Source organism: Manacus vitellinus, unplaced genomic scaffold (genome assembly GCF_001715985.3).
Source record: "Manacus vitellinus isolate BGI_N305 unplaced genomic scaffold, ASM171598v3 scaffold_6_pilon, whole genome shotgun sequence".
In the NCBI taxonomy this organism is placed as follows: Eukaryota; Metazoa; Chordata; class Aves; order Passeriformes; family Pipridae; genus Manacus; species Manacus vitellinus.
The window spans coordinates 32,515,513-32,539,597 of NW_021940750.1; the positions used below are offsets into that span (position 1 = coordinate 32,515,513).

The 24,085-nt window shown below is 44.6% G+C and overlaps 1 protein-coding gene across 1 annotated transcript; it reads right to left on the reverse strand.

Moving 5' to 3' along the window:
* Positions 1-9,180: 9,180 nt before the first annotated feature.
* HSP90AA1 (heat shock protein 90 alpha family class A member 1) lies at positions 9,181-16,416 on the reverse strand. The gene is made up of 11 exons (XM_018082315.2): positions 16,239-16,416; positions 14,384-14,542; positions 13,917-14,283; positions 13,291-13,424; positions 12,497-12,805; positions 11,824-11,989; positions 11,479-11,669; positions 11,193-11,340; positions 10,574-10,842; positions 10,125-10,458; positions 9,181-9,927 (listed from the first exon to the last, which is right to left on the reverse strand). Exons 2-11 carry the CDS (start codon positions 14,540-14,542, stop codon positions 9,818-9,820), a joined length of 2,187 nt encoding a protein of 728 aa, XP_017937804.2. The 5' UTR covers positions 16,239-16,416; the 3' UTR covers positions 9,181-9,817.
* Between the last annotated feature and the right edge of the window lie 7,669 nt (positions 16,417-24,085).

A 24,085-nucleotide genomic window follows, 5' to 3' on the forward strand; every position in this document is an offset into this window, starting at 1 on the left:
AGGAACTCAAAGGCTTTAGGAGGGGAGCTGAAGTCCAAGACCATTCATGACTCTGTATTCTTGTGCTGGTTCAAGAACTGAGACATCCCCACAAAGCCCTTCTGCTTCTCCAAACAGCCCAGAAAGCCCTCAGTCCTGGCCTGGAACCTGCCTCAGCACCCTTGGGGGGAGCAACCAAGTCTTTGTTCAGGCTGGCACATGTGCCAGCCCCCCCTCCACCCTGCCCAGACAGACAGCTGGACTTCCAGCCTTGTTTCACCCAGGAGACCACAGACAACTCCAGCTTTACCCTGCACTTTCCTGAAGGTGAAGTGGTGGCAGGTTCCTGGCAGGCAGCTTCTCTGAGTCACAGAGCACAGTGACTCACAAGGACCAACAGCAAACATCAATTCTGAAGACTTTTACCCACAAATTAATTATTTAGTTCTTCACTCCAGCATCAGGTCTTTTCTCATCAACACTAAACATTCTGGTTTGACAGAACAACATTCAGTAAGTTACCAACATCCATAACTAACTGCCACAGCAGCAGAGCTGCTCTCTTAATCTCCTCCAAAATGGACAGTCAGAAGGGAGAGATTCTCTAACCAGAGCTGTAGAAATCCTACTGGACCAGAGCTGCTTAAAGTTAACCATCAGGAACAACCCAGGTCAGCACTTCTTAGCATTTTGCTGCCTAAAACACTGTCTCTTTCCTGCCTCATCCTCCCAGAATCAGTTGTGCTAAAATTAGCAACAGCTGTAAGGAAAAGCCTGATGGAGAGGAGAGTGTAGGGTTGGGGGTTGTTGGGGTATTTTCTCCCTTTCCTTTTACACAAAACCAATAATGCCAAAACCATGCCTTAGACTCTCCCTACTGAAGGAAGAGCTGGATATCCATCAGGGAATCCCATCACCATCCAGACACTTCAATCAGTTCTTACCTCTGCCCTGGATTCAGACTCAGAGTCTGTGCTTGACTCCACTGTGCACTTCTGCTGCAGAGGAGGAAAGGAAAGAAATACCACTCAGAGCAGAATTTACGGCAGCTTCAGGTTGAAGCTGAAGTTCTAGTACAAACCATACATGCTGAGTTTCTACAAAGCTTTCCCATCTGAAGCCAGCTTGTCCTTCCAAATATCCCACAATTGCAGTGCTGATTGGGTTGTACAAGTGAGACATAAGGAGAAAATAGAAGTCTTCCCCCTTCCACATCCCCAAAAACACAAAGGGAAGCAAACCAGAATATGCCTTGCATTTGCTAGGAACAGTTACTTCAAGTTTGTAAACAACTCTACAAAACAAATGGTATTTTACACTGTGATTTTGTTTGTTCCTTTGCATCTGGTGGTCTTACATCTCCAAAATGTAACTGCAGATAAATGACTAAAACATTCTCATTTTTGAAAGAGCTCTTGCTACAGAAACCCCCTATTTCCCAGGGTGTAGCAGAAGTGGAAGAGTTTCCTCCATCTCTCCCTTTTTGTGTCTTTGCAGGTGACACCATTTAAATTAATTCACCCCACCTGTTCTTTTATAGCCCAGTGAGCTGCACCATCATGCAAATGGCAAAGCAACAAACATTTTCTGAATTATATTTCAATTGGGAGGTAGAGAAGCAGCAATCAGAAAAGTTACCATGCATTTACATGCCAGTCTTTCCACATAGTCTGGGCCTTTAACAGAATCCTCCTTTTCCTGAGCACCTACTAAAACAGGCAGAGAGTAGGAGAACACATTAGAGAATACATTCCTGTAGATAAATTGCCCAGACATGGGCAATTTTAGAAGGATCGCCTTCATCCTTGTTGGTCAGAGAAGCTGGTCAGTCCTTCACAGAGTCTGTGTTAAGTTCTCAACCAAAAGTAGCTTCTGTTTAAAAAGAAACAAGAAGCAGCCACTGTCTTTGACCACAACAATTACTTCATTCATTAGTCCTTCACGCAGCATGAGAAAAAATATTATTTTTTTTAAAAAGAAGCTTATACTCTGTAAAGTGACTTTTTTTCCTTTTCTTTAAGGTACTACAACTTTTCTGAACCCTCAAAGAGTTATTTGTACTCAAGACATCCAGCCAGACCAGAGAGGGATAAAGGCAAAGCTGTGCTACCAGCCAGCCGTCTATCCCAGTTGCCCCCCCCCCAAAATTTGGTCCCTATACACTCACTCCCCACCAGGGCTCTGTTGCAGGGGGCTCCCTTCCCTCCATACCCTCCATGGGCTGCCCAGCCCCACGCCTCTTCCTCCGCCGCTGCCTCTTCTCAGCCGAGGCCATCCCGGTGCCAGCACCTCCCCCCTCCTCCAGATTTATAGGCCAGGCCTTGGCTGCCCCCACCCTCACAGGTGCCCGATCAGCTTCCTCCACCTGGAGAACTGCCCCTTCCAAAAAGGTGGGAGAGAAACAAGGATAAACAAAGTCCTTCTGTGAAAGAAAGCACTTTGTGCCACTGCAGCTCCAGGCTGCTCTTCAGCAGAGCCGACTGCTCGGAGGCCTGCACTCCTCTGGTCATTGCATTTCCCTAAGTGTGTGTATAGATATATATACAAAAAAAGCACCTGCATACACAGACATGCACATGCATCTGCTTTGCGAGGCCAGGTGGCCAGAGAAGCAACACTCCCACTCCTCTCTCACTGATTTATTTTCTGCAGCCCCATTTACTTCACGTGACCCTCAGGCTGACAGAAGACAGTCCACAGTCAAAGGGAAACCCGGATCTCCCCCCCAGACTCAGCCAGGGTATTCAAAGACGTTTCTTCCCGCCATTTGCTGGAGCAGATGATCTCCCATCTGTTGGAGGGACAGTTGTGGCTGGACACACAAAGCTTCCTAAGCACCCCTCTTAATCACTTACAATCCATCACCTGTGATTTGGATGCTGCCACCCTTACCTGCCATTGCTCCCTGAGAAAAGGAAAAACACTTCTGCCGGTTTTAAATACCAGCAATAGCATTTTCTTAGACTTACTGGAGAACTACAAATCCAGTCCATTTTTCACAAAGAAGCAGATCTGATTCCACCTTTTTGAAGGCTGCATCTCCATTCCCTTTCTTGTCACCCTTTTCATAGAAAATTAGGTACTATTTTTACTTTTCCCAAATCAAATTCCTTTTTTTCCCATTATTTCCTTCCTAGCTGGCTTTCTTGCATCTTTCTGCACAATGCAGAAGGTAATACTGTTCTAGATTAATTTTAAAATGAGTATAAAAACCTCAGTAAAACAAACATCTCGCTCCACAGCAATGTCACTCTGAAAAGGTACCGGGAACAAGTCCCTGAGAAAGTCACAGTGACAGCAGCTGCACCAGGAGCAGCTCACAAACCCCACAAGCCTTCCAGCCCACTCCTGCCTCCAGCTGAGCTAGACCCTGTTCCTTACACCTCTTGCCTTCCCAGACACTTCCTTTTAATCTCCTTACCTTCTCTAACCAGATCAGGATCATCAGATGATTATTCCCCCTCTTCAGATTCTCCAACCATTTTCAAAACAAAAGATAGCAGGCAAAAGTCTTACTCAATATTCCTTCAACATCTCCCACCATGAAGATGGGAGCTATGGAGCTCTATGCTATGCCTGCAGTGCCAGCTAAACTGAATGAAAGCAAATGATCATCATCCTTCATCCAAACACGTGTCTGGGAGTCTTTACTCCCACAAAAGACTGCCCCAAATTAGCTGCTTTACAGGCAACAGCTGTTGGCAACAAGGCCCAGGCTCCAGAGAATGGTTGGTCTGTGAGGGGTTTCAGATAAAATCATGACTGTGAAGGTGAGCACAGGTCAAGGCTCACACAGTGAACCTGCTGCCTGTGCCCATCTGGACAGGACTGGGCAGCAAACTTACAGGCGGACAATGGAGCAGAGCAATTTTAAAAGAGTTCTCCATGAATCCCACAGATCTTGAAGGCTTGACCTCCGTGGGTGAAGTGCATTCAAGCACCCAGGGCTGCAGTAGATCTAGATTCCTTAGACAGTTCACATGATTCCTCTGATGGAAAAGCAGCTGCCTCTTCACCATTTATTTCCATTGGTGTTTGAAAATCATTTTCCAGTTCCGTGTAAATATCACTGTGGGACTCTGTAACTGGCAGGGCTGAGTTTCCAAGTGCAAGAGTAAGCTGCAGATCTTCTAAATTGGCTAACATCTCCCAAATCTTCTGGCTCTGGCATGCTGTGCATCAGCAGAGGTTTAGCTCCTTTCTGACATTTGCTGCGAGTGACATTCCGGCTGCACCCTGAGTGAAGGGATCCCTCTTCTGAGCAACTATGGTGAGCACCTAAAAACTCAAATAAAAATGCTCCAAATGAGTGAGGCAAGGTCTGTGCTGCCAGGTTCAGTCCCCACCAACGGGATCACCGAGAAGTGGTTGGGTGGGAGCTTTCCTGCAGATTTCCAGTGCACAGAACTGTCTGATAGAGCAAAGCAGGAACGCTGGAGAGCATTTTAGCAAGTAGAGCACAACCTCCATGGCACTGTGCAGGAGAGACCATCAGCATTATAGTTTCAGAAATCACTCTATACATCTGCTAAACTAACTTATGTTTTGCAACAGAAGCTTGTCAACAGCTTTTTAAAAACTGTTGCAGGAAAACCAGTGGAACAGTACATGGAAAGTACGTGAAAAAGGAGGTTTTTTGCAAAGTCCAAAACTACTTTGGACTTTATTTTTTTTGTCTGATACAGAAAGACAACAATATAATTTACAACCAGTCACAAATAGGTAAGAAAAAAACCGACATAGTACAATACCCTTGGAAACCATACTTGTGCATTTTAAAGCCCTAAAGAGAACCCTGCGCAGTGTGAAAATAAAAACCCTCTGCCTCACACCCTCTTCTTCCTCATCAAAACAGCACCTTGGTACAAAAGAGTGCACGTCTCTGTCTCCTTTTCACATCACTGCTGCTGTGGGCACTGAACATTCCCCTGATACATCCACTCCTGCTTGGACCAGTCCTGCTCAGGATGGCTTTATTCACCAGTTCTTCCCAATTACACAATTTGCTACAAGAAAATCCAGTATTTGTCTGAAATCACTTTTCATTGTCCCAGTATGACTTATTCAGATGTTTCCTAGGTAAGGTTTTCTTGGTTGAAAACGAAGAACATTTAAAGATGATCACTGCGTAACAAAGTATTAGAAATGTTCAGCTCTGACACTCAGGCCACTCTTTCTTCAGGGCACCCTCACTCTTATGCAACTCATGATAAAAGTTTTATTTATGCATAAGCAGAAGACCCTCTGAAATGATCTATTGCCAAGCCTCTGCTGTCAAATTAAGACCTCCAAATGCAAACTAAGAATACAATAGACTGAACACTTCATAGTTAGTAGTAAATGAATGCAAAAGACCTGAAAAACCCCTTCCCTGGCAAGACACGATTGGCCATGAATGCCGTAAGTGTTTATGTGTTTATGTAAGTGTTAATGTGTTTATAGCACATTCTAGATGCTTTTTTGTTTCAAAAACAAATACAGTTCCCCCCCACATTCACCACAGCACAGAATTTACATTTGTATTTTTTCTGTTCCTTTTCTTGTTACATTTGGAAACCCATCTGCTTCAATTGACTGTTGCAATTTCCAGGACAATAAAAGCCATTTTTCCCTTTTGCTGCCATCCAAAATTCAGACTGTACAGCACACGGTGGTGTCAGAAACTGAAATGTTTGATGATTTATGCATTCTAGGAGACTTTTGCAGGCTTTGGACTTGCATTTCGGATGGACAGTTGGGCCCATCCCTCCCTCCAGTAAAGAGCCGAGTTTGTAGGCTTTTGACTTGCATTCTACCTCTGATGAGCAATCCGGCCCCTCCCTCCCTCCAGTGCTGAAGGTGTGCAGCCCTGAAAAGGCAAGAGCAGAGCTTGCAGGCTTTTGACTGTTGCATTGTATCTCTGATGGGCAATTGAAGGTGTCGGGCCCTGAAGGGGCAGGACCTCTGATGGCCCATAGGAGCCCATCCCCCCCCCTCTGCCAGTCGGGAAAAGGGTGGGAACCAGGCCAGACACAGCAACTCTTGAGCAGGGCCCAGGGAGAGGTTGGAGGCTCGAGGCATGGCCCCTGACACTGACCATGGATACAATAACTCATAACTTCTTGGAGTGTGGGGGCTTCCCTCCTTCACCCCCAGCAGATCAAGGCCACCACTTCAACTGACAGACATGGAAGCTGCAACTACCAAGTGTCATCGCTGGACCCCGTGGGCGGTGACTATGGACATCTGTCCACTCTCAGCTTTTCTCTCCCTTACTCTTATCCTGCCTTTCTCTCCCCTATGCATTTTCTCCCCCCCCCAAGGTTATCTCTAAGTCACATTGTTATATGACAACATAGAAATGCTAGCATGCCTGTTGATACAGAATTGTATCAACCTTGCCAGTATCTGTTTTCAGCCACCGATTATTCAGTGTCGTTTCACTCTAATCCACCCCAAGGGAATTACTGATAAAAACCTGGGTTACCCCCCTCCCTTTTTCTGGGGCAGCTTGTAGCTGGTGGTGGGAGCCTTTCGCTACAGCAACAGGGGCACCAGCACTTCAGCTCCTAAGGCTCAAAAATCCAGAACACTTATGGAGTGGGGTTCCTTCCAGAGAGAGGAGCAGAATCAAGTACTTCTGAATCCAGCATCCAAGCTGTGCCAAGTGTTACTGTAATCACATATTCAGAGTGCTTGGCTCCACTGTCCTGCAGCTCAAATAGGGAGAAGCATTTTACTATCAGTACATAACCCTTTGCTGAACTTTGTTTTGTTAGCAGAAATGTCCCCTGTGAGCCCCAAACAGCACTGGCTGTACCATGAACCTCTCTGTAGGGTCAAATAACCTGAAGAGAAGTGGTTACTAGGGCACCCAGCCTTTCCAGAACTCCACTGTGGTGCTCTGCAACACTTCCATCTACTGTTAAAACAGTACAACATGTGAGAAACAAAGACCATGAACTGCTACAACAGGTAGCTGAGCTAGAGAACTTCTGGTAACAGTGTCCCTACTTCCTAAAATGTATTTCAGCAAAAAGATGGGAAATGAGGGGAGCTCTGCACCCTGTGCTGAAGCAGAAGCCACTATCATTCATGTCCTTTGTGCAAATTCTATGGTCTGGCTGCTCAGTCTAACTCAGAAAATTACTCAAAACACCAATACATTCTCAAGGCAAGAAATACTGGAGATAACCTGCAAGTTTCACCTGAATTATTCTCCAACCAGTAACTTAGTTTTCAAGGGAGGTAAAGACTTGAGCCATCAATTCACTGACCAAGCGAAAAAACTGTCTTTAGGATCTTTTGTCACTGTAAATTTTAAATCCCAGAGTACTAATTGTAAGATATTTTCACCATTTTTTAAAACATCATGAAAGATCTCGTAAAATAGATTTTAGTCACAAGTCACACATACTTTAAAATCCACCTGCTTCATTTTGGTACATTACTACTGAATCACAATTTTTGAGAGCTAGGCCTTGAAGCAATTGCCTAAAGGAGGCTGACATCAGCCCTCCCAGTGGTTTTCAGCATTGGAGCACCACCCCTGATCATCCCTTCCATCATCCATGCACCAAACTGCAAGTCATTGCTGGTGCACACACCTAACTCTGCAACTACTGCCCCTGGTTTGGTGTTGTGTTTGTTACTATGGCACCATTCGTTGCTATGTCAAGAGGTGGTAATGGAACACACGAAGGGCATCTCACCCCGGCTGTGCTGCAAAAACAGAACTAACAAACAGCTCCTGATGTACAGGACACTCAAGTTCAAGCACACCTCACCCAGCCCCCAGGCAGAGCCATGGGGAACATCTCCTGCCTCACTGCCCGAGAAAATTATATGCGTGTTCTGACAGTGCTTAAGGGCTTTCACTGACAGGGCAGGCAGCAGCCTCTTCTGCACTTCATAACCATAATTGGGATTTTGGGCATTTCATGTCATGACACACAGTGTGAGGTGTGGAAGACAAATCCCTCACCTGTAGTTACGTGTGCCTTCAGTCACCTAGAGCTGAACGTGCTGTGACAAAATCTGGAAATGTGAATGTGTAAAGCACTGAGAACTGTGGGAGAAGCTTTTAAATCCAGTTTCATTGCAGAAACTGATATTCTGAACCACCTAAGGCAAGTGGCATCTATTTGCTCTTTGTTCCTACTGAGGAATAACAAACACAAGACCAGTTTCTATGGAGCAGTTGGGGTACAGGAGAAACACAAGCCCTCAAGCACAAGAAGCCTTCAGCAATTGTGTAAGCACTACCAAAGCTGATTTATATTTTCATATAAAATCTGAAGTTTTGCCTTGGAGAAAGAATTCTGAGTTATCTGCAACCACATGAGCACTTTACTGCAGTGACATGCAGAAATATCAGCTTGAAGCAACCAACCCAAGGGCCACTGAATTCATTAGTGACTAAACCCACAATAGCAGATTGAATGCAGCAGGGATTGGCCTATCCTACCCTGTGCTGCTTTGACAGCCTCCTTATGAAGTCAGAACTTGTGCAACAAGTTACTTTTGCAGGAAACTTCTTCAGGTAACACTTGTCCCTTTAACACCCTTTTACAAAAAAAATCTCCCACACACCATCACGTGTGAATTATTTTATATCAGGAGCTCAAGTATCATGAAGCACAAAAGACAGAAACAGGAAACTAGATCCATGTTTGTGTAAGAGCAGGACAAGATTCCCAGAACCTGCCCCTATTCACCCCCTCCTCCCTACCAAGTTCATTAACTCAAGCTTGCTGCAAATACCAAATGTAATCTGCAGGGCAAATTGGTGGAGCTACTTACTAAAAGCTTTACTACTCCTCCTTCAAAGGCCAAGTAGTTTCCTGGCAGACTGTGTGATGTACAACTGACTACATAACTTCTCATGCCAAAATTTGATCACCTCCCTGCAAAACAATGGATCAGGCTTGGAGCTCCATTAGCCAAGACTTTTAACCACTGGATTTATCAACATGAATTAAACCCAAACTTAGAGCAAATCACCACTTTTTCAGAGATTGAATTGTCTTGAGTTCTTCAAGAACTGCTTTACTTTCCTGCTTTGAGGAGATACTGGTTTGCAGTGGGAGGGCCAAGCCTGTGCAATTAATACATTTAAAAGGACACAGCTGCTAGTCAGGATCCAAAGCAGTGAGTGATTGATTCTGGGCTTGAGAAGAGCAAGTTTAGTTTCAGTGATAACAGACAAGTCAATGACACGACTCAATTCTTAACACTTTTATTCTTACAGTTCTAGGTTTGAACTGTACATGCAGAGTTGCATAAGTCACAATAGAGATTTACAGTGGATTCTATTCTATGGTAGAGTGCAATCCAGAATCCTTGAACAGTATAAAAAACAACTTTAAACATCAAGAACTTGTTAGGAGCAGAAGGGTTAAAGCTTCCCCAAGAATTCCAGCTCTCCTGGATACCTAGTTACTAGGTACTGTATGTTAGACAAGAGTTGAAGAGCTGTAGAACACTAAACAAACTCAGAACATCCTGATGTCATCCCATCTTCTTTACTTCTTTCCCACATTTCTGGCAATTAAGAATAAGTCAAAAACCCTGCCACCTGCAACCAGCTAATACAGACAAAAATAACTACTTCTTAACTTGCCTGTTTAGGGTTGTACAGTGTTAAAGAAAATATTCCCTCAATGGCATTTGTATCTCACATCAGCTGAAAAAGCAATGTAACAAAAATAAAGGTAGAACATCTTTGAAAATAAATATAAAGAGGGAATGCAGACAAAGTGTCAAAGATTTTTTTTTTTGGCAGGTAACATTCATAATATACAAAATATAACTTATTCATATTAGCCAAGGAAACATTCATGAGTTCCTGTAAACTGGTTTAATCCACCTCCTCCATGCGTGATGTGTCATCATCTCCTTCAAGAGGTGGCATCTCCTCAGTGACTGCTGGACTAGCTTCTTCTGCAGCAGTGTCATCTTCATCAATGCCTGTGCAGAGAACACATGGACTGTTAATGCTGACAGCACAACTCAAATCTTTATTTATTGCAGCATAACCATCTGAGGAATGGTTCCCCTTTTTCCACACATACCAAGCAGCACCAAGGTGATCTACAGACATTACACCCTGAAGGGGTGTGTGACCATACTGAGTTTACTGGAGCCAGGACAGATATGTAACTTACCCAGACCAAGTTTGATCATTCTATAAATGCGGTTGGCATGTGTCTGAGGGTCTTCTAAGCTGAAGCCAGAGGACAGGAGTGCTGTCTCATACAGCAAGATGACAAGATCCTTCACAGACTTGTCATTCTTATCAGCCTCTGCTTTCTGCCTCAGTGTTTCAATGATGGAATGATCAGGATTAATCTCCAGGTGTTTCTTTGCTGCCATGTATCCCATCGTGGAGTTGTCCCTTAATGCCTGCGCTTTCATGATCCTCTCCATGTTGGCAGTCCAGCCATATGTACTTGTCACAATGCAGCATGGAGAAGTAACTAAACGATTGGACACGACAACCTAGAAAGGGAATGCAAAGCGTTAGTGATTTAAACATTTCAACAAGTACAACTGATTTACTCATTTCAGATCACAGAACTTGTTACATATAGACAAATTGGGTACTTCTATTTACCTTTTCTACTTTCTTTTCAAGGATATCTTTCATTATTTTGCAAAGGTTTTCAAACTTGGCTTTCTTCTCCTCCTGCTTCTTTTTCTCTTCCTCATCTTCTGGAAGCTCCAAACCCTCTTTTGTCACAGAAACCAGGGTCTTGCCTTCGAATTCCTTCAGCTGCTGCACACAGTATTCATCGATGGGCTCAATCATGTAGATCACCTCCAGCCCATGTTTGCGAAGGCGCTCCACAAAAGCCGAGTTGGCCACCTGATCCTTTGTCTCACCTGCAAGAAACAAGGATACCAAAGTTGAGCCTCAGCAATAACGTAGCAGCTTGTTCATTTTCTGCACAGCCTATGCAACATTCTGTGGTGCTTCCTGTACATACCACAGGGAAAAAAAAGGGGCATGAACAGCCTGAAGAAACAAGCCTTTTAAAACTCACACCCTCAGCTTCTAATACTCTGCCCTGGTTGGGAAGTCATTTTGCATTTCCTGGAATGCCAGGTAAGAGATGTTTCCCATTCCTGCCAAGCAAGAAGACTGGGAAGCCCTGTAAGAGCACTTATACACCCCTAAAAAGCTAATTCTACATATACACCTGCATTTACACGTCATTTCAGTTCCAACTCACCAGTAATGTAGTAGACGTGTTTCTGGTTCTCCTTCATCCGAGTGCAGTAATCCTTCAGAGAAACCATTTCATCACCAGACGCAGATGTGTAGTACCTCAGTAGTTCTGAGAGTTTCTTGCGGTTCTGGGAGTCCTCATGGATGCCAAGCTACAAAGGTAGAAGAAAAAAACCTGCTACTAAATGATTCCTTTAGGTAAATACTGAACTGTGGTAGTTCAGCGGTTCAGGTGTAACAAGGATCCATAGCTGCCAGTATCAGCATTGCTAAGCAGAAAGACTACAAACCTTGATGTTCTTGGAGAACTGCTCATAGAACTTTTTGTAGTTCTCCTTGTCTTCAGCCAGCTCAGTGAACAGTTCTAAGCACTTCTTCACCAAGTTCTTCCGGATCACTTTCAGGATCTTGCTCTGCTGCAGCATCTCACGAGAAATATTCAGAGGTAAATCCTCAGAGTCTACCACACCTCTCATGAAATCTGGAAAACAATAAAATTACCTTTGTCAATGTCAAACATTACCAGTCACTACCCAAGTGGTTCTGCCCACTTAAGTTACAGATTGGTTTTCTACAGAATTCTGGGTAACATGAACTAAGCAGTACTTTTAAACTTTTCCCAAAACCATACTCACTCAGGTATTCAGGGATCAGTTCCTCGCAGTTGTCCATGATGAAAACTCTGCGCACATACAGCTTGATGTTGTTCTTCTTCTTCCTGTTTTCAAACAGATCGAAGGGTGCACGCCGTGGGACAAACAGGAGAGCCCTGAATTCCAACTGCCCTTCCACAGAGAAGTGCTGTGAAGAAGCAAGATGATCGTTTTAGTCAATTTGCATGGTTTTCACTGCAATAACCTTTTAACAGCTCTTCAAAAGTACAACGCAAATGGTGACCACTGGGCATCAAATAAACACAGTAGTCAAGACATAGGTCAGGAACAAGCACTTTCTTCAGACAGACACATCAAATTTGTGTGCAGTTACAGGGTTAGTTCAAATGACCTTCTGTTCCCTTTATCACAGACTGAAATTTAGGAAGCAAATATGTTCTTACAGTACTTCCCACTACAGGCACACAAAAGAGTATTATTAGAGCTCACATCTCACCCGAGGTCCTTCGAACACTACAAACCCAAATAACTCAATTTATGTATATCTGCAACCTACTTTTAAGTTTTTCAGTTTGACACAGTAAGAACTCAGCTACAAACTGGGAAGGCACACGCACTTACTGAGTGCAGACTCTGTTCAGATTATCAATACAAATGAAGCAACTTAAGTTGGGCTGGAAGACAGAAAACTTACTTTCACAGCCAAGTGGTCTTCCCAGTCATTAGTCAGACTCTTGTAGAATTCTCCATATTCCTCATTAGTTATGTCATCTGGGTTCCTGGTCCAAATGGGCTTGGTCTTGTTGAGCTCTTCCTGATCAATGTACTTCTCCTTGATCTTCTTTTTCTTCTTCTTGTCTCCATCCTTCTTCTCTTCTTCTTCATCAGAACCAACATCCTCAATCTCTGGTTTATCTTCTGTCTTTTCCTCTTTCTCTTCTTTTTCCTCTTCCTTTTCCTCAGCCTCATCATCACTCACTTCCTTATCACGTTCTTTCTCCACCTACAGAAGGGATAAGCAGTTGAATTCAGAAAGTGGTAAGTTGCATAATTAACAGTTCTAAGGTATTCCTCACAGTCTGACAAAGATGGAAAACTACATGAACACAATGTCAATCTTTCCTCCTTGACTCAAAGGACTCCCATTCTCAGTGCTGAGACACAAGTGGTATTTTGTTTCCTCATGCTCACGGGGTAGTTCTTGCTGTTTAATTTCATTACACTGAATGACCTCAACAATACAGCAAGATGTAGTTAATGGTTTGGAGGCAGATACACCACGGGCTTTGAAAACCCTAGGTTTATTTTAATCTAGTCCTGTGAAATAAATCTGTAATTAACAGAACTGCATATCCCAAGAGCTGCCTCCATATCACATCTGAAAGAACCGTAACTACCACAACACAAATGTACTGCTCCTTCTCACGTTACAAAAATTGACGTGTCTGTAAGTGGTGATACTCATTCAGCTTCAAACAAGATACATACAAAGAGTGTAATAGGGTAGCCGATGAACTGAGAATGCTTCTTCACAATTTCCTTGATGCGCCGTTCCTCCAGGTATTCAGTTTGATCTTCTTTAAGATGCAGAATGACCTTTGTTCCACGGCCCAGAGGTTCACCTAGAATGGAGTATAGAGGTTTTACTTTGCTGCGGCATAGTAGACTTGGATTAATTCTTTAAAAAGGCACTGCTGTAAGTCATTTTTTTACCACTGGGAAAATGAAGCTTTGGGTACAGAAACAGCCTTAGCGATTTACAAGCTTGCTGTACCCAGCACATATTGTAAAGTGAGGTTAGGGAGATATTCACTGCTCTGTTCACGGGTTATCTTTAAAGCATCTGCATACAGAGTAGTTGTACAAGTCTACAGAAATGTTTCCATATGTAAGCTTAAAAATCTTCAGTCTTCTTTATATAAGGCACCATTTACTTGGGCATTCCTTTACATATCAAATTACACCAACTTAATTGGGAGGGATCAGCTGGGCCTGTGCCTGATGACTCAATAGTACTTATTTCACCTCTCCCATCTGTCTTTTCCCATGCACTGAGCAGGTGCCACTGTCACAAATCTTTACAAAGCATTGCTGAGCAGAAACTTAATACTCACCATTATCCAGCCTGACAGTGAAGGACCCTCCAGCTGAGGACTCCCAAGCATACTGCTCATCATCATTGTGCTTGGTGATCACTGTCACTTTTTCAGCAACCAGGTAGGCAGAGTAGAAGCCAACACCGAACTGACCAATCATGGAGATATCAGCCCCTGCCTGCAGGGCTTCCATGAAAGCCTTGGTGCCAGACTTGGCAATAGTACCAAGGTTGTTGACCAGGTCAGCTTTGGTCATCCCAATGCCGGTATCCACAATGGTTAGAGTGCGGTCATGCTTGTTTGGGATCAGGTTAATTTTCAGCTCTTTTCCAGAATCCAGCTTGCTTGGGTCAGTCAAGCTCTCATACCTGATCTTGTCCAGAGCCTGAAAATGAAGAGGCAGGCTTTAACATTCCCTGACTATTCCTAAATATTTCAGTAGCCCTAATAACATAATGAAGCAGACTAGAGCTTCAGGTACTTACATCTGAGGAATTGGAAATCAGCTCCCGGAGAAAGATTTCCTTATTGGAGTAGAAAGTGTTGATGATCAGAGACATCAACTGAGCAATCTCTGCCTGGAAGGCAAAGGTCTCCACCTCCTCCTCCATGGGTTGGTCTTGGGTTTGCACAGCTTCTGGCATCTGCAAGGAAGAAGGGAGTTGAAATTCAATTCTGGAACAGCTTGGCACACATATCCCATTGCAGGCAGTCACAGTGGTATTCTGAGATAAAATATTTCAACCACGTGGTTTCAACACTAAAGGAACACACGCATACAAAAAACCCCCCCTCCCTGGATCTTATTTTTAGACAGTAACAATTCAGGAGTTTTAAGGAATGCAGAAACTAGATGCAAGACTTTTGCGTTACATTCACTTATTTGCACCATCTGGGCTAACACAGACTCCTCTCTCCTCTGTTATTTTAGAAATTAATAGAGGACCTTTATTTCCCCTCGTCACACAAGAAGCAGATACCGTTCTCACCATAAAGTCCGTATTTGAATTACTATAATTTTGCACTTACAACTATCCCCTCCAGCAGCACACTCTACGCATTAACTGTGACTTATGCACCAACACGGCTCAGCCGGACCCGTTCCCCTTGTCTTACATGGAATACCCGTTCTCAGAAGCTCCCCGAGCACTCCCATCGCCGCGGTGCAGGGCCTGCAGGTCCAGCCCCAGCTCCAGCCCCAGCCCCAGCCCCAGCTCCAGCCCCAGGGCCGCCGCTCCCCCCGCCCGCGAGCCGGGGCCGCCCCGCCCCCGAGCGGCGCGGCCGCGCAGCGCCCCTGCCCGGCGCCCGCACGGCACGCGCCAAAACTCTTCTAGAAAACTGCAAGAGCCTTCCCTCGCAGAGCCCGCGCCCGCCCCCCCGCCGAGCGCTGCGGTGCCGAAGCAGCCCCCGAGCCGCTCCTGTCTCCTCTGCCCCCCGTCCTTAACCCCCCTCCTGCCCCCGGCTCCTTCTCTCCTCCTGCACCCCGTTTCTTTCCCGGCCCGCTCCTCCTCCTCTGCACCCCCCCCGCCTGCGCTCCCATCCCTGGGCAAACTACAGTCCTTTCCTTCCTGCCCATCACTTGGCCTTTCCCCCCCAACACCCGCACGCCTTTTCTTCCCTCTTGCACTCCATTGCCTTTTCCCCCGCTCCCTCCTCGCGCGGCGCTCCTTTCCCTCCTGCGCGCCCCTTCCCCCCGCTCCTTCTCTCCCGCTCTCCGACTCCTTTCGCGCGCCGCGCCCCCCTTCCCGCCCCGCCGTTCTCTCCCGGACCGCAAGCTCCTGCCATCTTTGCGCTCTCGTGGCCGGGCGCCACCATTCATTGAGCCGCGAACCCCCTCGCCGCCCGCTTCCCCCGCGCAGAGCCGGGGCCGGGTCACTCCTCCCCTGGCACCCCCTGCGAGGGGGAGGCGGCGCTGCCGGCTGGCACCTCCGGACAGGACCTTCCCTGACCGCCACCTACGGCCTCCAGCCCGCCCCCCCGCCGCAGGAAGCTGGCCCGATTCCCCCCCTTTTCGCTGCTTACTTCAGAACAAAACAAAATACGAATTTAATAAAGTATATTCGGGACATCAGCAGCGACCGTCCCTTTCGGACCATTACCCAGACCTTGGAGCCCCCAATGACCCTCCGAACCCCCAACTCCAACCCCCTTCCCGGGATGCTAACGGGCCACAGAGGGCAGCACGTCCTGCGCCACGCGGCTCCCGCAGCTCCCCACCTCCACCCTCCCAAGGAGCCCCAGCCCCGCACCCCCCAACTCCCAGGATTCGGTAGGAAAACGCTCCCTTTGCGCCGATCCATCCCTGGCGCGGCGCCGGCCGCCGCCACCTCCGCCGCTCACCTTGGCAGGGGAAAGGGGTGCTGCTGTCCTGACTGGCGCTGTAACACAACACTCACTCTCCGCTGTGCGCTCGCTAGTGCGCGCTCCCCGCCGCCCGCCCCATTTATATATACGGCGGACCCGCCTCTTCCAGAACCAATCGGGAACCTTCACCGCCGGGCGCGGGGGGAGCGCGGGGCGGGGGGACGCGGGACGGGGGGCGGGGCCTGCCGGTCGAGGGGCGGGGGCCTCGCCGCGCGCAGGCCAATCGCACCCGCCCGCGACAGGCGCGCGGGGCCGGCGCCTGAATTGGGCGCGAAGCTAGTGCGCGCTCACCCGGAGCCGGCTTCAGCCCCACAGCGATTGGCCTCGGCCGCGGGGGGGGGGCGGGGCCTTGGGCGCCTGCGTGAGAGGCGAGTGACGTCACCCCGCTGCCGCGCGCCGCTCCGAACGTCCTAGAAGGGGCGGGGCGGAGGCCGCTCCCCCCCCCGCAAATCCGCATCCTCCTTCATCTTCCTTCATCCTCCCCCCGCCCCCGAGGAGCAGCGGGGAAGGGCCTGGAAAAGTCGGGGTCCCTCCTCCCCCAGCCGGGAGAACGGCACAGGACCGGGGTGCGGGGCGGCAGCCGCCTCCTGTCTTTGAACCCCCGTGTCCGCCGCGTTGTGCGGTGTGTGGGAGTGCGGGAGTGCGGGTGTGCGGGTGTGTGGCAGTGCAGGTGCGTGGCTGTGCAGCTGTTCAGGTGTGCGAGAGCGCATCTGTGCAGGTGTTCAAGCTGGTGCAGGTGTGCGGGAAGCGCTTGAAGTGGCATGCTGTTGGGGCTGTGTCGGGTGTCCCGGCCGTGCAGCTTGTTGGGGTGTGCGGGTGTCCGGCTGTGCAGCTGTTGGGGTGTGCGGGTGTCCGGCCGTGCAGCTGTTGGGGTGTGCGGGTGTCCGGCTGTGCAGCTGTTGGGGTGTGCGGGTGTCCGGCTGTGCAGCTGTTGGGGCAGGATCCTGCCGGGCGTAGCCGGGTGAATCACGGCTCAGCGATGCTGTGGTAACGCGTTTCGCCTGCTCAGGGAAAACAAGCCCCGGTTCTCACGCCGCAGGTATCAGCGTGCGAGCCTGACAAAACCGGGCATCTCGCTCTGTGCGCTTGTGCAGGGTGGAAAGAGCCAAGGGATCGAATCCAAGCGGCTCAGCAGACCTACATAGCTATGCAGTTACTTAAGGATTTAAGTGCTAATAGTAGACACGAGGCGGATGCCTCTGCTGTTGGGTTTGTAACAGCCCAAAGCCTGAAATCCGCTGGGCTTCTCAGCCTTTACGTGGCATTTGCCATCTCATCTGGGAAGTCTCGGCTGATGTTCAAAGGACACCGCAAGAGACATCTTTGTACATACATTTACACATCCTGCATAAAGGCTTTGATATGTACCCGTCTCATTACACCCAGTAGCTCTGTGATTGCAGCATTTAGCAGGGAGGGTATTTTTATATCCTGAATGACCTGATTGGGAGCAGGCAGTTAAATGCAGGTCTTCCGTTTCTCAGGAGAATGATCTGCATCCCATGTGTTCCAGACCAGGCTTCTAAAACTTTCTTCTTGGAGCTGATCCACTTTTGAGGTTATAAATACCAAGCGAAGCTGCATGTTAAAACTGTACAATGATGTAAGCATGAATCTAGACAATCTCCTGCTCTAGAGAATAGCTATTTATTTAAGGAATAAAAAGGATGTTTCTGTAGCAAAAATTCATCCCATGTGCAACTTCTCAGCATTTTCTGTTGGCTCTTGGACATACCAAGACTTCTTTCTAGTTCCAACATCTGTCTGACTTTTGGGAATTGAAGTTTAATACACCTAACCTGCCATTCCCCTAGTTAAGCATCCTGAAATACACTGGCTAGCATGAATTTGGTATTACAATACTTGGATCCATTAACGCTTTTAATCAAGGATCCTCATGCTGAATTTAATATTCTTTGCATCCGTTACTCTGCAGTTTGACCCAGACAAGCAAATCTGATTGAATTGAGGCCTATAGGCTTGATTTTGTTGCAGCATTATGTTTTCAGGGAGTTTTCAGTACTCCTCATAATCTGACAAGAAGATACATTAAGTACAGGTATAAAGCATCATGTAGGACATGGCAAGGAATTGAAATTACAGCTTGTTTTGTTGCAGTTTCTGCAGTGTCTGGATCAGTATCTGCAATGACTTACAGGACTCTGCCCTTCTAAATCCTGGTGCTCCAGGTCTGATCCAAGCAGTTGGCCAAAATACAGGATCCTGCAGGTTATTTTAATTAGAAGGAAAAATTAATTGTGGTGTCAACAAGAACATAAAAGGGTGTATAGATGAGCTGCTGCTCAGCCCACAGGAGAAATCAAACTGTAAGGGTGAGGTTATTTGCTCACAGTTCCAAGCCACTGAAAAACCTGGATTTCAGCCAACACTCAGCCTGGAAAGTTCTACACTTATGTCTGGGTCACCTTTTTGGTACTTACTGGTCTTTTTCTGCATTTTCTTCGAGTTTGATTTTGAGGGGCTTCTCAATGCATTTCTTTTCCTTTCTCTCAAACACATCGTGCTTGTACAAAATAATGTGCACCAAAATGCTTTCTTGAGTATGACACGTTCCTTTCTTTGCACAGTGACTGTGATTTCAGTGATCTGACAGCTGCTTTGGTTGTCTGCTTCCATAAAGCAGCTTAATGGCTCTTTACCACTATCCTAATAAAGTGTGGCAGTTACACCCGAGCATAATGATTTAACTTTCATGTTTTTCTTAGATTAAAAATAGTCCTGGTATAGTATAAATTCTATAGGGTGTGCCTTTTAGGCTGAAACCCTCTTACATTCAGATTCCATTGACTGAAATGCTTTCTAACATTTATTTGCATCAAAATAACTTCTGTATTTTAGAGAACTGCTAAAGTATTACAATATATCGATATCTGTCCAAGCATTTTTGCCAGTAATATCCTATCAAATTTACTTGTGTGCTCTCCTTTTGAGGTGTCCAGAATTTTAAGGGTGCCACTTTTATAAAAATACTTAAGATGTTAAAGAAAATGTTTTCTTTTCTAATTTCTTGCTTAATGTGGGTCCACTGATTCAGACTTAGGGATATATGTCATTTCGAGCATGTAAAGAACCTATGGAAGGTTTTGCATGTCTGCAGGATCATGTGTCTTTATACTGTCTAATCTAGCAGTCACATCATTCTGTTTTCTCTTTTGTGGTTGTGTTATTCAGCTTTCAAAAGCAGTCTGATTTCTTTTGTCAAAGTTGTTTGACAAGTGCACTGGGAGAATGTAATCTCATACCAAACCATCTAAGTTTTCCCAGCTCTGCTCAGTCCAAGTTTCTCTGTGCCTGTGTAAAACAAATATTTTTTTCATGACTTGTGAATATCCTATATTCTTTTTGTTCTGTTATGCAGTGAGGGCTAGCGAAGATAGAGACTTTGTTCCTATGGCTACCTTATCTTATTTTAACTGATTCCAGTTTTGTATTGCTTCACTTTTTGCCAAAAAAAAAAAAAAAAAAAAAAAAAAAAGGTGGTTCCAAACTTGGTTTGTGTTAATTTTGAGGGAAAATCTGAGCAAGATGGATCAATTTTTCAGCCAAGAGATTCTGCTGGTTTTCATTGGGGTAGAGTTAATTTTCTTCACAGTAGCCAGTATGGAGTTATATTTTGGATTTGTGCTGAGCACAGGCTTGATAACACAGAGATGTTTTGGTTATGGCTGGGCAGTGTTTGCACATTGTCTGGGCCTTTTCTCTTCCTCCACCAGTGAGGAGGACTGAGGGACACAGGGAGCTGTGAGGGGACACAGCTGGGACAGCTGACCCCAACTCACTAAAAGCACATTCCCTACCATGTAGCCTCCAGCATTTGCTGGTTTCTTAAGGATTAGTCCCATACTTGTTCTCCATATACATTTGCATCTTAATAGAATCTTTAATTACACAATTTTGTAGAATTCCTTGCTATGTTAAAAGTTATAAAATTTAAAAAGAACAAAGTGAAAGTTGCTTGAAGAAAGTTATTTAATGTTCAAAGTATTGAAATAACACTCAGGAAAAGTGGGTTCTATTCAACTGGGTTTTATTCTTGATTCTGTCAAAGGCTTCTTCTCTGTTGCTAAATAAGATTTTTTTTATAGGCACAAAGAAATAAAAAAACATTTGCATAGAGAATTCTAATTCCAGTATTGAGCTAGCTTTTGAGTGTTTGATGTTGTAGCCTTAATGCTGTTATAATGTTGTTTTAAAATTAATTTTGTTCAAGTTCTGACAGAGTTCTGTCATGTTATCTCAGTGCTTCAGGTTTCAGTTAAGGAAAACAAAACAGCAGCGACTGAAATTACCTAAACAGTAGATTTCAGAGGACTGACTTAAGTAGAAATGTGGTAATATATGTGAAGTTTGATTTAACACATGGAATTATGCATGTAAAATCTGTGTTATCATAATGACATGCAAAGCTGGCAAGGGATCTCTGGCTGAGCAAAGCTTCATGCTTGCTTAGAACTGTTTCCCAGGCTGTCCTCCTTCGTACTTTCTCATGCCTTGCTGGAAGCTAAAGTGATCATAAGATCTGTAGGTCACAAAACAAAGGTTATTCACACCAGAAAGAGGATCGGAAGTCACTTGGGAGAAATATTTTTGCCGTGAAAAAGCTACTTAAGAAGCAGAGAAGAAAATCGGTCTCATACAATGTAGTTGTACTGTACAACTGCAGGTGGCAGCAATAATTGCATGGACCCAGGGCAGTATGTACACGCTCTTTTTTTCTAAAAGTTTATGGTTCTTGAAGTATGTGTCAGGGACTGAAAACTGTCAGAGTTGTCGCTCTCAGAAGGAATTTTAAAGGGATTTAAGCTGTTGAACAAGAATATATTTGTTGTAGCAGAAGTCCACAATTCCACTACTAACAAATGTCAGTTATAATTTATATTATAATTATCAGCTGCATAGAAAAGCTGAGAGAATGAGCATGGAAAGGCCTGGATTCATGGAACGTTAACAAGGCCTCAGAACAATTGTTTAATTTTATCATAAACTACTTTATATAGTGTTTGTCAAATAATTAATAGGTTAGGTTAAGATTATAAAAACTACAATTTGATATTTTAAATTGGTCCTATCTTAATATTTCGTTGTGACTGGAACAAGGAACATCTTCTTTATGGTTTTAGGCCTTGTATCATGTTTTACACTTTCCCAGAATAAATACATAATTATGCACTTCTTAGCTGAAATTATATGTACAAAGCAAGCGTTATACCTATGCAAACTTAGCAACACAAGACACTTTGTCCTCCACCGAGTTAAAAGTGTTTCTTTCAGTATCTAGTTCTGCTCTTTGTTGTAAGAGCATTGCAAGATGATTGCAGTACCTGTTTGCTGAAAGGTGCAGTCCCTGTCTACCATGGGACCAAAAAACCAGGACACACAGTTACTTGGTTTGGAGAATGAGACATGCCCATCAGAACCCTCCTTAAATCAGGAATCTTCCCTAAATCAGGAGCAGTTACATAAAAATGTTAGCTTTGGAGGGAGGACAAGAGGTATGGTGGCAGCTGTAACTTTTATTATCTGTAGTTAAGACCTTTGTTCTATTCATAGGCATAAGTTTCAATAGATCCTAATTCAAAAGGACAAGAAGCTTGGAGAAAAAGCCCTTCCAGAGAGCAGAAGGTTTAACTAAAAAGTCCCCAGACAAACAAAATCCTAGACTTCCCACGAAGATGTTAAAAAATGATGGTGATGGTGAAGTTACATCATTAGAAAAATGACTTAATAGAGCTTCTGCATCAACAAACGTGGAAATAAACCTGATACTTTTTTCCCTGTATATATTCAAGTTCTAGGAGTTGGATTCAGTATGAGTAAGGGTTGGGGGATTAGAACATGTTACAGCTAAACGCTGTTGTATATTTACTAGGAGGTGTGGGTATGTAGGGGGCACTTACACACCTTACTTTGTGTGCAAAGTAAGGTGACAAAACTATCCTTCAAGCCACCTTCTGAATAGTAGAACTGAAGACTCTAAAATCTTAAATCTAAATTAATTAAAACTAGGAAGCTATATACTATGTATAGCTATATACATAATACATACATATATATTATGTCACAAAGCATGTATTCTATACTTCACTAACATTCTTGATGCAACAGTATTTATTTTTCAAATTTCTGAACACAGATGCCATTTCAGAGTGGACTTAGATACTTAGGACGTGACAGTAAAGTTGAATTTTTTAGTTTATTTAAATAGACAGACAGATAGTAAGTTCTAGTCCTGGGTTTTAAGCAGGTAAGCAGAAAGATTATGTATTTTTGGATACAGATTTTATATAAGCAATATATTATTTAATATGGATAAATTATATTTGGGATCAAATTGCTCTAGTGACTTCTGAAAAAGCAAGAAGAAAAATTGTTGGAAAGGCCTTCATACTTCAGGAACACTTCCATCTACTTCTTAATAAGCACAGCTCCTAGAAGCAAAGAGAAAAAAAGCCCTTCATACAAAGGTTTGCCTTAGATATCAGAGGCTTTAGGCAAAGACTGAGAGCAATCTTGTGTGGAGATCACTTACACTTTCAGATTTAGTTGTGAATGGAATTTTGGTTGTGTAAAGAGTCAAGGAAGTAGGTTTACTAAGCGGTGATAGCTGGAATCAGGGTGAACTAGGCTAAAAAAAACAATTGCACATTTTTATTGAGGATACTGAGCATGCAATAACCTCAACCCTTCACTTCTAAGAGGGCACAGAAATGGGAAGAATTGAAGAATCTTGCAGAACAACTGCTTAAATTGGTGCTAATCTGATAAACCTGATTCTAGAAAGAATTTGCCGTGCGGACTTTTAGTTAATTATTAAGTTTGAATTACAGCTCAAAAGTAGCTGTGGTATCACACAGGCAGGTTACCTTGGATCTGACCAGCATGAAAGGAGCTGTGAGAAAAAGGTCTGTAAGAAGCCTTGGCTGAGGGTTTCCCATCTAATCTTAGGAGCTGCATGGCAGCCTTGGCCCTTGGCTTTGATCCTTCCTGAGCTGTGCTGTAGCTGTGCCTGGGTTCAGCCTTTGCTGATCCCAGCCTTGCCTTGCAGACCTGACTTCTTGCCTTGTTCTCTGACCTCCCTCATTATTACAGATTTCTGTGGCAATTGTTAAGCTATGGGGAGAAACATCACTGGACTATACTGTGAGCCTGCTACACTCCTAGGAGTTCAAATTTCATCATGAAGCATGCTTCAATAAAGGTTTTAGAAGTCATAGAAATTAAAAAAATCTCCAAGCTTAGGCTTCACATTTTTCAGGAAGGGAGATTGTGAGCATTTAAAATACATGTCCATGAAGCTGATTCTTCCCAGTATTTCAAACACAGGATATGTCCTCTACTTTGGCACTCTATACTTGTAAGAAAAAGTCAAGAAATTAATTTAAATCTGCCCATATGTTCTGGGTAGGCTCTTTAGTACACAGTTGATAGATATATTTCAGACAGTACTTTCATTTTATTAGTGAGATATTGTTAAGGAAATAGACAAGGCACTAAAATTATGGAGTGGTTTCAGATAATCACAGATTAAGGCTTCACAGCTATCCATGATGAACGCTCTGCTTAGGCACAGTTTAATGTTATTTTCTTGCTGTGTCAGACAGATAAAAAGATTTCTTTCTTGTGAAAAAACAGGAGAACTCTGAATCCGAGCTTCCTCTCCACAAAAGAACATTGAAAAAAAAAAGAATTGTAGCAATAAGATATTCTGATTAAAGCTGACTGTGAGTAGGTACTTTGAGAAATTTTGTCAAGAGCTGTGTAAGTACTTGATTAATCATATACAAATTTATCTGTGGGCTACA